Source organism: Pteropus alecto, unplaced genomic scaffold, assembly GCF_000325575.1.
Source record: "Pteropus alecto unplaced genomic scaffold, ASM32557v1 scaffold45, whole genome shotgun sequence".
NCBI classification, from domain to species: domain Eukaryota; kingdom Metazoa; phylum Chordata; class Mammalia; order Chiroptera; family Pteropodidae; genus Pteropus; species Pteropus alecto.
The window spans coordinates 36666522-36679927 of NW_006442491.1; the positions used below are offsets into that span (position 1 = coordinate 36666522).

The 13406-nt window shown below is 57.8% G+C and overlaps 1 protein-coding gene across 1 annotated transcript in view; it reads right to left on the reverse strand.

Moving 5' to 3' along the window:
* Positions 1-2012: 2012 nt before the first annotated feature.
* BMP7 (bone morphogenetic protein 7) overlaps positions 2013-13406 on the reverse strand; it is a 79474-nt gene continuing 68080 nt past the window's right edge. The window contains exons 4-7 of the mRNA XM_006921935.2: positions 12247-12444; positions 8590-8666; positions 7048-7158; positions 2013-4001 (exon numbers count right to left, since the gene is read on the reverse strand). Of these exons, the coding sequence (XP_006921997.1) occupies positions 3852-4001; positions 7048-7158; positions 8590-8666; positions 12247-12444 (536 nt within the window). The 3' untranslated portion in view covers positions 2013-3851. The remainder of the gene's footprint in view (positions 4002-7047; positions 7159-8589; positions 8667-12246; positions 12445-13406) is intronic.

Genomic DNA, 13406 nt, shown 5'->3' on the forward strand with positions numbered 1-13406 from the left:
ACTTAGGGCTGGGGCAGGGCTGCCTCTGCATCGACCCACCCTGGAGGGCGCCGTTTTTACTGACCCCTGGAGGTGTGCAGCGCCCAGTCCACTAACATCCAGCAAACGCTCAATGATGCTGTTGCTACCTCCGTGCTAACCTCTAGAATAAAACACTATCGCTCCCAGTCTCCCCTGCATCTGGGTGTGGCCAGGTGACTGCATTTTTGCTAATGAGAGGTGAGTGGATGTTTTGTGTCGACGCTTTGGAATGGCTGTTTCACGGGGACACAGAGTCTAGAACATGGATATGACGACTGGTGCTCCAGCAGCCATCTGGGACCATGAGGTGGATTATGAGGATGGAAGCCATAAATTAGGATGACAGAACAGAGAAATGGGAAGGGACTAGATGTCAAACGCAGCGAAGCTGCCATCCTGACCGTGGACGGCTGACCCTCAGACTTCTTTTAAATGGGAAATAAACTTTTATCTTGTTTAAGCCCAGGCTTTGGGTTCGAATTTCAAATTCCAGGATACAGGAATGACTAGCTGGGGCGTGGAGTGAAGTCCTTCGGCTCTCTGTGTCCTCTCAGCATGGCCGGCGGTGTCGGGCCAAGCGGTGGGAGCCACAGGACCTGACTCAGGAGCTCGGCGTGCGGGACCGAGGGACGAGGCCATGACACGGTGCCCTGCGGGGGACATTAGCAAGAGAGGTGGAAGCCAGGAGCGGGAGGAAGGGGAAGGCCAAGGCCAAGGCCATCGGTGGTGCTACAGCCACAGACGCACCAGCCTAGGGGAGCCCAACGAGGTGTCCAATGGGGCAAGTGAACCAGGGGTGAACAAGAGACGAATGCCCTGTCCCCTTCTTTCTGAAGCGCGCGGCCCTCTCAGCCTACCCTTGACTTCCTACTCTTAATAGGGGCAAATAAAGAAAGAGATCGACCATTTTTAAAGCAGCGTCCAACATTTGCGCCTTGGCGAGAGGCGACAGGGAGCGAAGGCTGTGGCAACAGCTGTTCTTCGCCTCCGGCCAAGAGCGTCCGCGTAGGGACGGGGCCCGGTGTGGCCAGAGCTGCCTGTTTCTCAAGAGAAGCCAGAATTGGGGATTTTTTTTTTTTCCTCACCCCGATCTTCTGATTTTCAAAAACATGTTGGCAAGGAATTCACTAAAAAAAAAAAACAAAAAAAAAAAAACAACAATGTAAAAACACCACGCAGGGGGAACAAGACACGCCTGTAGGCCGCATCTGGCCCTCTGGTTCCAGGCTCTGGTCTTTAGCCTGGAAATAGAACAAAAGCTAAATTGCACATTAGGACAATGACAGGAGGGTTTGGAAATCACAGGGGCTGGAACTTGTTAAGAGCCCTGCTCGTCTGAGGCAAGAAGGGGAGAGGGAGCAGCCCCGCCAAGGACCGGCTGGGACTCTGACATCCGTCAGGTGACCTTAGCGTGCACTTCAAAGCGAGAGGGGCCCAAGATGCCGCTCCGGGCTGCACAGCTCTCTGCACGGCTCGGCAGCAGGCCGCCCGAGGCGCACCGTCCACAGGGCGGCCCCAAAACCACCAGAACAATTTGCAGTGGACAGTGTCGGCTCTGGGGCCTGTGCCGCTTTCAAGTTTTGGGTGTATGCTCCCCCCACCCCATCCCCACCCACCTTATTTTCTTTCTTGTGCCTCTGTTTTATTGGGATGACTAAACCTTTCAACTATGTTAGCAGTAAACACAGCTAATTTACCCCCTGCCTCTTTGAAACAGCTGCTGACAGCTGCATTGTAATTCAGCGAAGCATCTTTGTAGTGGAGCCTACCAAATTCACATTTGTTGTTTGCTTCCATCTCTCCTGCCCGGAGCCCCACACAGCTGCACCAAATATTGACGAGTACCCCTTCTCCCCCCCCCCGCCGGGCCTGGATGATAAACAGCGCATCAGTGCTGTAGGCCCGGCAAGGTTTCCTAGTCGACCTAGTAGATGCCAGTGTCCAGAGCAGAGAGGAAAAGCAACGCATGCACGAACACACGGGCCCGAGGACCAGAACCAAACGTCTTCCTTTTATTGCAAAGTCAAAACCCTTTTTATTTTGTCTATTTATACAGAATTTTCATGGCGGACTGCTCGATGCGACAGCTGAAGGTACATCGGTCTGACCGTTAATAAATAGTCTTAAATAGGAAAACAAGCAGGCCGGAGGGAAGCGAGGTCGTCGTCCCGGACAGGGGACTGAAGGAGGATCTACAAAAGCACTTCCGACGGACATAAATAGTTTTTGTTCTGTAACAGCTATTTACACGTTTCAATGTACAAACGATGCCAACCAGAGGCTGCTGGGCACAAGTGGTGAGAGGATTTGCACCAAGAGGGAATCGCGCAGAAACCCTCCCGATCTGCCAACAGACAAAACAAAATGCACCCGAAACAGACTCTGCTTTCCAGACGGAGCGAAGGCTGCAGCTCAAGCTGCTGAAGAAGAAAACACTGAAGGAAGGAAGAGCAGGGCCTCGAAGCTTCCAGGAGCCAACTTTACAGGATGGAGAAGCAGCTCCCACCCGAGTGGACTCCAGGGGCCCCGGCCCCCTGGCTAGCCCCGCTCTTCGTTGCTGGGCGCCCCCTCCCCAAGGCCCATGCTGACACCACGTCGGGGACCCGCCGGCCAAGGCAAGGAAGGCGATCGCCAAGGGCCACGTCAGAAACGGGACCTGGGAGTCAGGAGACTCCATGAGGACATCGCTTGCAAAATGACCCCCAGGTCCTTCCGTTTGACACGCGCGTCCAGCCTACTGTACACCGAGCAACCAGCCGCCGTGCTGCAAGGAGCCCGTGGTTTTCAGAGCCCCAAGATGGGTGTGTAGATGACAAGAGCTGGCCCCGGAGGCCCCGCGGAGCCCAGAGTTCGGAGCACTGCTCTCAGGAAGCAACGGGCGAGACCGCCTGGGGGATGGGCGGAACCCCTGCCCGCCCCTGTACAGAGCTGGGTTTCCTTGGTGCTGCTTTAAATCGGGCTGCACTGGCCAGAGTTCAGGGTCGAGTCGCAAGTTCTGTCCCGAACGCCGTCCTCCTCGACTGTGGCCTCGCGCTGCTGTCCCTGCGTGGAGCAGAGGAGGGCCGCAGAGTCGCTTCTGCCGTCACCGCCCAGCCGAACGACGGGACACGGTTCTCCTTCAAGGTCAACACGCCCCTTCCTCCAAGCAGCGACGTGCCCTTCCCCCTTGGCCGCCAGATCCCGGACTCGGGCAGGTCTGCGTGAGCCCCGGGCCTCTGCAAGCCTCGGAACGAAGCCGGACGGAGCGCAGAGGGGCCTCCGCCGGCCACCGCTTCTGTTTACGAAATCGGAGTAAGCCAAGACATGGGGATAAATTGTTTAGGAAAATATATCTGTAACATCCTAACCATTTTCATTCATTCGTTTTATTGTGACATTTATTACAGGAACTTCCGCGTCAGCTCTCCTCCAGTGCAGACACAAACGTGCCCACCCCCTCGCCACGCCCCCTTCCTCCCGCTGCTGGGTGGCCTGGCCGAAGGGCACCTCGATTACCCCTGGGAACAAGTCAGTGCATGGCCGAGACTTCACAGCCAATGCTCGTGGCTGTGCAGTTTTTCTTTATATACTTTTCTTCCTGTTAGCTTTTGCCTGCTGCAGCTTGTAGAATCTTGTCCGTAGGATGACAATAAAAAACTGATCAAAAGCCGTTTGCCTCTCAAATTTCTTCACGCTCCTACACCGTCGAAGTCGGGGAGGGGATGGGACGTTCTCGCCAAGGCGGCCCGTCTGCTGGCTCCTCGCCCGAGGGAGCAGTGGGAGCCGCTGGGTGCTGAGGGACGTGGGATCCAGAAAAACGTGGCCCCAAAGGGTCTGCCTCGCAGGAGGGGCTAGTGGCAGCCACAGGCCCGGACGACCATGTTCCTGTACTTCTTCAGGATGACGTTGGAGCTGTCGTCGAAGTAGAGAACAGAGATGGCGTTCAGCTGGGTCGGGGCGCAGCAAGGCTTGGGCACCGTGTCTGGGTTGATGAAGTGGACCTGGAACACACAGCGGAACATGGCCTTGGTGAGAAGCCGCGAGCTGCTCCTCTCCGGCCTCCCTACGTCTATAAGGGACATGGACCACTCGGGCCGAACGACCGTAGGTGGCACACACCGAGCACGCCCAGCTCTAGGCAGGTTACGCATAACAGACTCAACTCTGCGATTATCCGTCTCACAGACGAGGAGCGAACCGCCTGTCTAGAGGTCCGCGTAGCACACGGAAGTCGGTGGCCGGTCAGACACGCGGGGCCAGGCCGCTCTCCGTCGTGGGCTGTCCCGTGTGCTGAGGGCTGTTTAACAGCACCCTTGGACTCTGACTTGGCGGGGGTGCTTCTGGTTTCTGGGAGTGCAGAAGCACCCCCGCCCAAGTCAGGACAGCCTAGATGTGTCTCTGGATGTGAAATGCTCCCTGGGTACAAAACCGCCCCAGGCTGGGAACATCTGCGCTAGGCCAGGTCGGCCTCACGGCCAAATCCTGCCCCACTGCCTGGTCCTGTGCGTGACGTGTGACTGGCACACAGCGTGTCCACTCACTTCCTAGCGTCTCGGCTGCTGCGGCACTCCCCGGCCAGGGCTGAGCGGTGCGGCAGACACCCTACGACTCTCCGAGTCAGAAATGTTTACTACCGGCCCTTTTCAGAAAAAGTTGCTGACCTCTGGGCTGGAGCTGTCCTGTCCAAGAAAAACATAACGCAAGTCACGTGTGTAATTTTAAAAGTTCTCACAGCTACGTTTAAAAGGATGGGAAAGAAACAGGTGGAATTAATTTAAAAAATATATTTAATTTAATCTAGTATTTCAAAAATATTGTCATCTCAATATGTACTTAACATAAAATATCATTAATGAGATATTTCACCTTTTTTGGTACTGATTCTTCAAAACCCAGTGTGTATTTTATATTTATACAAAAACATCTCGATTTAGGCTGGACATGTTTCCAGGGCTCGACAGCCATACGTAACCGTGGTCACCACACTGGATGGTGCAGGTCCAGACCGCACGAGACCATTTTGCCTCTTGAGCAATACAAATAAAAGGACACGAATGTGGGCGAACATTTGCTCAGACATCGACAAGAAAGCGGAGCATTCCAAGGGTAGAACAAAGACAGAAACTGGCCGGTCGCTCGGGTTTCCTGCTCCTTCTCACTCGTGGGCTTCTGTGCACCCTACGGAGGACCAGGGTCAGGGGGCAAAGACTTCGAATGCCACGCGAGTGCTACTGATGAGGGAGCAAGGCCAGGAGTGAGACAATAGGGAGTAGTGGGGACTGGGGCAAACTCTAGGGAGAAGGCTGCGAACCGGCCGCAGCCAACCGAAGCCAGTGCGGTCAGACGTGCCGAGTGTGCGGGATGGGCCAGAGGCTCAGCTCTGCTTTGCTCTCAGGTGAAATCTCCATGTCCTCGCCCACCGTGGGTGCCCAGTGAAAGCACACCGTGGTGACTCTGCCTGCCAGCCTCCCGTCTGTGACCTCTGACACAGACCAGCACACTCCTTATGGACAATTTCAAACCTTAAAATCTAAACCTGCCCTTATCTCCTTCGCCCTTGCATAATTTTAAAGAGAATCCCGTATGTCAGCTCCTTTCCTCTGTATTTCGCTAGGCCTCTCTAGAAGGCAAGGCTTATGTCACCCCCTTTTAAAACATGACCCTCATTTCGGAATAATCGGAGGGTTCATTCTGCACCCAGAGGTAAAATGTGGGTTGAGCGGGTGGTCCCAGGGCCACAGAGGCTGGTTCAGAAGAGCCTAGAGGGGGGCCCCTGGCAGCCTGGCAGCCAGACACTCCTGTCACCTCCCAGGATCTTAGCGGGGACACTGGTGCTGGGAGACAGGTACAGGCCACGGACCAGGCTGGGGGACAGCTCATTTCCAGCCTGGAGACTTTCGATCCTAAATAGGCTTTGAGTTTCCGTTTGGGGGATGGAGGGCCTTGGAAAAGCAATGGCAGAAAAGAAGACAGAGCCTGGGACAAACGAAAGGAAGAGAAGGACTTTCCCCCCACGGCAGGGACAAGGGATGAGGGTGCAGACTACGAAACGGAAGAAGCGTCAACGCTCCCTAACAAACAGAGCCGCGGGCCGGAGGGATGGCCCTGGAGGATGAGCTGCCTGTCGACAGAAGCATCAAGCCGGAGAGCATGACCTGTTTTCAGGAAAGGCCCAAAGGATGGTCAGGCAGGGAGCTAGATCGCCAAGGTCCTCACGCCTCGATTCTGAACTGAAGAACGAAGTCCCTGAATCTTGCCGCTAGTGTCGAGGTTGGTAGAGCAGTAAACATAACATCTCTCGGGCGTCGCCAGCGCCGGGCACCGTTAGGGGCTTCGATGTCATCGTCACACTGAATCCTCCGATGACCCCGTGGACGGTCAACCTGAACTAGCCCCGTGGCCCCCAGCCAGCTCGTCACCCTGACGTCCTGCTTGCTACCTTCCTGCTGCTTCCTCCCTCTCTGAAGCTGCCTCGTTCTACTCGACTGTCTGCTCCCCTGGGAAATGGGCCCCTGTGCTGTGTCCTGAGGTGTCACCAGCTCCCTATGCTCAATAAACACATTAAACACCCGGAATGACTGATCTCCCAAGGTCAAGGCTAGGAGGTAGAATGATGAGCTCTGGGAGGGGACAAGCTCTCAAGCCCCCAACCCAGAGGAAGGCCAGGCACTGTGGGGGAGGGGCGGCCTACAGACATGGAGCAGACGCGCTGACCACCGAGGACAGGGGTCCCCAGACGGAGAGAGGGCCAGCACTGTGTCTGCGTCAGGCAGAGTGACTCCTGCCCACGATACCCTTAGGAACCCATGAAACTGTCATCATTCCTTTTATAATTAGGAGAAATAAATAAACTTTAGGGGTTGAAGATTATACATGTCTTTATGGCAATACAGTAGTAAAATATAATTTTTTAAACCTTTTAATAGAAAAAGAGGCCCTTGAAAGCACAAATGCCTAGGGCCCACGGAAGTCACGATGTGGCCTTGGGCAGAGATCTGCTCTGGCCTCAGCTCAGGGGTCTGGTGGCCCCCCGCTGGCCACACTCACCAGCGTCTGCACGATGGCGTGGTTGGTGGCATTCATGTAGGAGTTCAGGGGGAAGGCGCACTCCCCCTCACAGTAGTAGGCGGCGTAGCCCTCGGGGGCGATGATCCAGTCCTGCAGGGGCGGGAGAGGGATGGGGTGAGGGCCGCGCCCCACCTTCTGGACCAAACCCTCCCGAAGTGGGCCAGATGTGGGGGCTCCAGGAGGTCAGACGGGGCCCACACCCTCCAGAGCAGCCAGGGGTCCTGCCGAAGCAGGAGAAATGAGTGGTGGCCTTTCCTGGTCCCAGCAGGATATAAAATGAGGGAAGGACCACCGCAGGGCTGGACTGAGCCCAGAACGGACACGTGCGTGGCTTTGTGGGACAGTGGCGCAGGGCGGGGTGGCCAGGGGTGGTGCCAACTTTACCCCTGCTAGGTGGTAGCACCTAGGTGGTCTGTAGAAACAACACCTGTATGCCTCAGTTCACCCACCTGGGAGGGAGACTAATAAGCCATAACAGTGAGAATTAAGTGGTGGGGCAGATGGCCCAGCGCCCCGCGCCTGGCACACGTGTGCCGCTCAGGGCAGGACGCACGCCCGCCGCGCTCCCGCACTTGCCAGAGGGTCGCGGTAGCACAGAGATGTTGTTCTAGCGATAAACATGCCCCTCACCGACTCGAGTCCGCGGACCCTTCCGGCGGGGAGCCCTGGAGTCCCGGCCCCTGTCCCTGTCCCTGCTCTGGAACGCAAGCTCAGCGCGTGGGTGTTGGCCTAAGTGTGAGGACAGAGTCGAGGGGCCCAGGGCGGCGGTGTGTAAAGTGCCCTGAGCGTGCATCTGGGCTCGATCCCCGGGGAAGAATCTGGACTCTCCTCCTCGGCCTGCTGATCTCCCGACAATGCCTGTCCAGGGCTTCTGCGCGCTCTGAGGGCAGGCACGCTGTGGTGCTCACTGCCGCACCTCCAGTGCCTAGAGAGGGCCCGGGGTGCCGAGGGGCTCCTGACCCTCACCCCTTTTCTAGGATTCATTCCCTGCCCTTTGCCCCACTCCATCCAAATGGTTCCAGAGGGGGCAGCCATGTTCCTGTAACATGATCCCACGCGTAAAGTAGCCGATTGGTCCAGGAACAAGCACCTGACCCGAGCTGGGCCAATCAGCCCCTTCCCTGGGAATCTGAATGATGGAAGGGGGAGGAGGGACAGACAGGGCAGAGGCGGGAGCCAGCTCTCCAGGCAGCTGGATTCTAGCATTCAGGCTCCGCCACGTCTGAGAGAAGATACGGCTGCAGGACAGAAATAGGGTTTCCATGGACAATGAGGTTCGGAGTCCAAAGTGTTTAGGTTCCTGGTTCTACCTTGAGTCTCGATCACGTTTCTGCTCTTTGGTGTCATGAGGTACCCCGTATCCCTAACCTAAATCCTCCACCCCAGGCAGGGCACTTGATATGGGAATATTGACTGACGTAGATGAGAAGCACGACTCGCTGCACATATGGGACACAGCCCGTGGCCGTGGGGAGCGCTGGGAGCCCACCCCAGAGGGCCGATCCGGCCGTCCCCCCTTACCTGCCAGCCCAGGTCCCGGAAGCTGACGTAGAGCTCATGCTTCTTGCAGGCCTGCCTCTGGTCGGTGCTGCTGTTTTCTGCACGGACGGGGATGGGGAGGGGCGGAGTGGGGACAGGAACAGGGAACACACACAGACTAAAGTTTCCTCAGTCTAAGGCAGGGGCGTGAGCACAATCCAACTCAGACAGCTGGAGAGCGACTTTTCTGACACAATGCCATCGAAGACCTGTAGCCTTAAAACTCATTTCCAGCCCCAGCAAAGGGTCATGCCAACGCCCCATCCCTCTCCCACACAGTGCTGGCTCACAGGACACTCTGGGTCCTCCTGTGGACATTGGTTTCTTTGGCGTACATGTGTTGTTCCGATGCTGACATCTGCCCGGGTCCCATTAGGAATCAAAGCCCATCCACATCCCATAAGGCCCAATGCAGGATGCTGCCCAGAGAGATCTACGTCTAGCCAGCCTCACCGTGTGAGGCCAGCCCACCTCATGGTGCTCGCCCCTCCGAAGGGCACAGACAAAGCCCCCCTCACCACCGCCACCAAGAAGAAACAAGAGGGCAGAAGTCAAAGCCCACCGACCTTCCAGAACAACGCACTACTGAAGTTTCTTTGAGGAGTGAGAATTATGCACTGGGGTTTTCCAGAAGCGTGTATGTCTGTAGGCATTTGGGTTAGGGATTGAGCTTTTGTAAACATGTAGAAGTCTCTGTCTCTCTCTGATATACACTCGTGTGTGTGCGCGGGCACACACACACACACACACACACACACACACACACACAAACAACAAAGGCTGCCTGTCCACAACCAGCTCCACAAGCTGCCTGTAGCCTTGGTCTGTTGGGCCCTGGGTTTCAACATTAAGCCAAACATCACTGCTTTGCTTTCAGGCAGGTTGGGGTAGTGGCGTTCAGGCTGCTGCTTGCCCGTGCTCTGCTTGCGGCAGACATTGCTAATCCACGTGGCGTTGCCTCCTCCCTGAGCCTCCACACAGCTCCGGGTCTTTACTCAGGGCACCAAGCAGTTGGCAATGTTGGTGCAGAAAGGGAAGAAAAGGGGTGCTCAAGAAGTAAGCCCCGGCCCCCCGCACCTCTCCAGTCCTGCCCCATCCACCCCAACGGCAGGTGAGCAAGAGGCAAGGCTGCTGCTCCATCCACTTCCACAAGCCCCTGCCTGACGGCTAACGAGTTACGACGGGTGCTGGGGCTCGGCTCCCACCCCTGCGGGTCACCTGGTGAAGACGGCTAATTACTCGGGAGTTGGGTCCAAACGTGGGCGGGGAGTGGGAGGTGGAAGGGAGGCAACGAACCCAGCCTCTCAACCCCAAACCACGCCGTGCGAGGGGTAGCGGAAGGCCGGGGCGGGGGGCGGGCGGCCTGCTCCACAGCAGGCGGCGTGCTGGAGCATGTGTCCTTCCAGCGCCCCGAGGGCCGCCGTGAGCGGGGATTCAACTTGTGTGGCCCTATGACAGGGCTCCCAGCCCATCACGGGAGGTGAAGCACTGCAGATGGGCGGGCATGTGTGCGCTCTCTCTCTCACACACACACACACACACACACGTGAAGCACTGCAGATGGGCGGGCGTGTGTGCTCTCTCTCACACACACACACACACACACGCACACACACACACGCACACACGCACACACGCACACACGCTCACACACACACACTCATACTCAGAGGCTCTGGCTTACGAAGCCTGTGGTGGGGCCCTCGGTATTTTTTTCCTCATCAAACTTCCAGGTGGGGTTTAGATGAACTTCAAACAGGGCCAGGCAGGTAGGCAGGTTCCAGGCCAGGTGGAACAGCTGCCGTGTGGGGCAGGGAGAGCCCCGTCCTGGGCGTTACGTAGACAGAGACCGGAGCACACTCATACTCAGAGACTCTGGCTTACGAAGCCTGTGGTGGGGCCCTCGGTATTTTTTTCCTCATCAAACTTCCAGGTGGGGTTTAGATGAACTTCAAACAGGGCCAGGCAGGTAGGCAGGTTCCAGGCCAGGTGGAACAGCTGCCGTGTGGGGCAGGGAGAGCCCCGTCCTGGGCGTTACGTAGACAGAGACCGGATGGGGGTGGGGGAGAAGTCAGGTGTTGAATTCTAAGACTTCGAGGTACCCCGACAGGGCTCTGAGACACAGGGGTCTATGCTGGGGTGGATTCGCCGGCACTTTCCGCCTGGTTGGTATGGAGAGGCCTCGTTGAAGTGTCCCTGCTCTGAGCGTCTCCCCATGGTTCTCGGAGCAGCCGGACGATCAGAACCACCACCCTATCACCCCCAGAATCACCACACCCCACACCACAGCCTGAAGCTATGTGAAGTCTTCCAAAGCTGCTTTGGAAGAAGCTCACACTGAAGACGTGGCTCCTAAGAGGACACCTGAGCCTGCTCCCTGGCCAGCCCCCTCTCCCCTCGTCCTGGCCCCCCTGCCCTCACAGGCGCCTCCCACCTCAGGTCTCTGCCCTGCACGGCCCGCTGTCTGGAGCGCTCGCGTCGAGCCCACCCAGCCTGGCCTGGTGGGCACCCGCCCGCCCAGGGCGCTCAGCCAGGGAGTCCTCTCTGAACCCCTTCCCCCAAAGGCGAGTCCCCAGTCACCATCCCGCAGCTCCCAGGCCTCATATCAGTGTGGCGGTGCCTGATGACCGCCTCCTGCTCCTGGCTTCCATCATGGAAGCCCGGCCCCCAGGAGCCCAGCGGGGAGGGGGTTTCCAACACAGACACAGGGGTCTGCGTGGTTCTCACGTCCGCAATCACAGACCCCTTCGAGAAAAGGATGGATGCACTTTCCAGAAAAAAGTCCCCACAGGACCCCACACACAAACTCCGGAGCCACCCACACCCACTGAGGTCCACACCTGGTGGGTGGGGAGGGTCAGGAAGCCCTGCTCAGAAAAACTTCACCACCACAGCGACCATCCTTCCCTTCTCCCTCGAACAGGAAAAGGTACAGGAAATGCAAAATGGACTAGGCGAGGCGAAAGAAGCTACCGGCAACGTGAGGTCATCTGGGGCCGCGGGCGGCTCCGCCACTGCACCCCCGTGCCCTAAATGCCCCCGGCCCCCTCCCATGCTTCCTCCAACCAAGCCCAGGCCCAGGAGAGCTGATGAGCTCCCGGCACGGCGGGCGGGGCAGCTTCCAGCCTCTGACCTTTCCCTGCCTCCGACCCACCCGCAGCTCTGGGAGAGGATGCTGGACAGGCAGAACCTGCATCTAACCAGTATGGACATTTGCCATGAGTTTCAAATACTTTTCGCTTTAAGAAACTGCAATTAAAGATAGGGCAGAGTCCCCGCCGTTCCTCCTCCCCGCTCCCTAAGTAGCGGCGTCCCTGGGGAAGTCGGGGTGCAGTCTCCCCACGCGTGTTTTCAGAGTTTTCTTTCAGTTATTTGCAGCCATTGCTTGGTCTGCATGGAAACTGACATGACTGGCATCTTGTCATACTCGTGTTCTGGTACCCGCATTCCTAAATGAGCTTATGACGTGTACCCGATTAGGAGGCTGAGCTCTGCACAGGAAGGCATTTTGTGGGTCTGGCTTCCTGCCGTGTTGGTTCCAGAACCATCTGGGGAGCACACGAGTGGATTTCGAGTGGCTCCTGGCTGGGGCCCTGTGGGTCCCGGGGGCTGCGTGGTGCCCTGCCCGCCCCGGCGTACCTGCGACATTGGCCACCCGCAGGGCTTCCTGGTTCTTGGGCGTCTTGGAGCGGTTCTGGCTGCGCTGCTTGCTGCCCGTGGAGCGGGTACTGCGGAGGTGGACCTCAGTGGCCTTGAAGAAGGCCACCATGAAGGGCTGCTTGTTCTGGGGCCCGTGCCGCCCGATCAGGCCCGCCAGCTTGGGGTTGATGCTCTGCCCTAGACCGGAAGCAGCCAAATGCACAGAACAGTGGTCACAGGAGGGATAGTGCGGGGCGGTCGCATATGTGCCTCGCAGCTCATTCACGCATTCGCTGTCCGGCCGGCCGGCCTGTACTCACTCGGCACTAACGATGCCAGGTCTGTTAGGAGCTCAGAACGCAGTGGGGAGTCTCACAGAGCACACCCCTGTGCGTGCCGGTGGGGGCAGGTGGGCAGGAACACACCGCAGGTGTCCCGTGGCGAAAGCACGAAGCGAGGGCGGGAAAGGAGTGGGCGGAGGTCTGCCAAAGGCCTCGAGCCAGGGCGAGTTCCAGTCCCATCTCCGTGGGCAACGCAGGTCACATGATCCACCGAGTTTCAAGAGGTGGACACGATCCTGCTAGGCGCCAGGGCGGGCTGCAGCAGCTGCAAGCAGCCCTGATGCCCACCACCTTCCGCACGGAGGGGCCCTTGGAGCAGAGCGCTGGGTAACGGTGAGGGCAGAGCCATGTGGATGTCCGGCGAGGGCATTCCAGGCGGAGGGCACTGCAAAGGCACAGGCCGGGAGGTGGGAGCCAGGCCGACGTGCCCGAGGAGCAGTGGGGAGACTGGACGCCTGCTTAGAGCAGGGGCTGGGGTGAGGACGGGGAGCCCGAGGGGCCAGCAGGAGGGGATGGGAGGGCATAAGTAACACAAGGTCCTGTGGGCACCGGCCAGCACTCTGCCTCACCCTGAACCCATGTCCCCTAGAACTTTGGGATGTGGCCTCATTTGGAAATAGCATCTTTGCAGACGTGATTAATGAAGATCTAAGATCGTGTCGTATCAGATGAGAGTGAGCCCTTCTCCAATGACTGCTGTCCTTAGAAGGGGTGACAGACAGACAGACAGACAGACAGACACACACACACGTGGAAGACGGCCATGGAAAGATGAAGGCCAAGGAATACCAAAGAGCACCAGGAGCTAGAAGAGGCAGG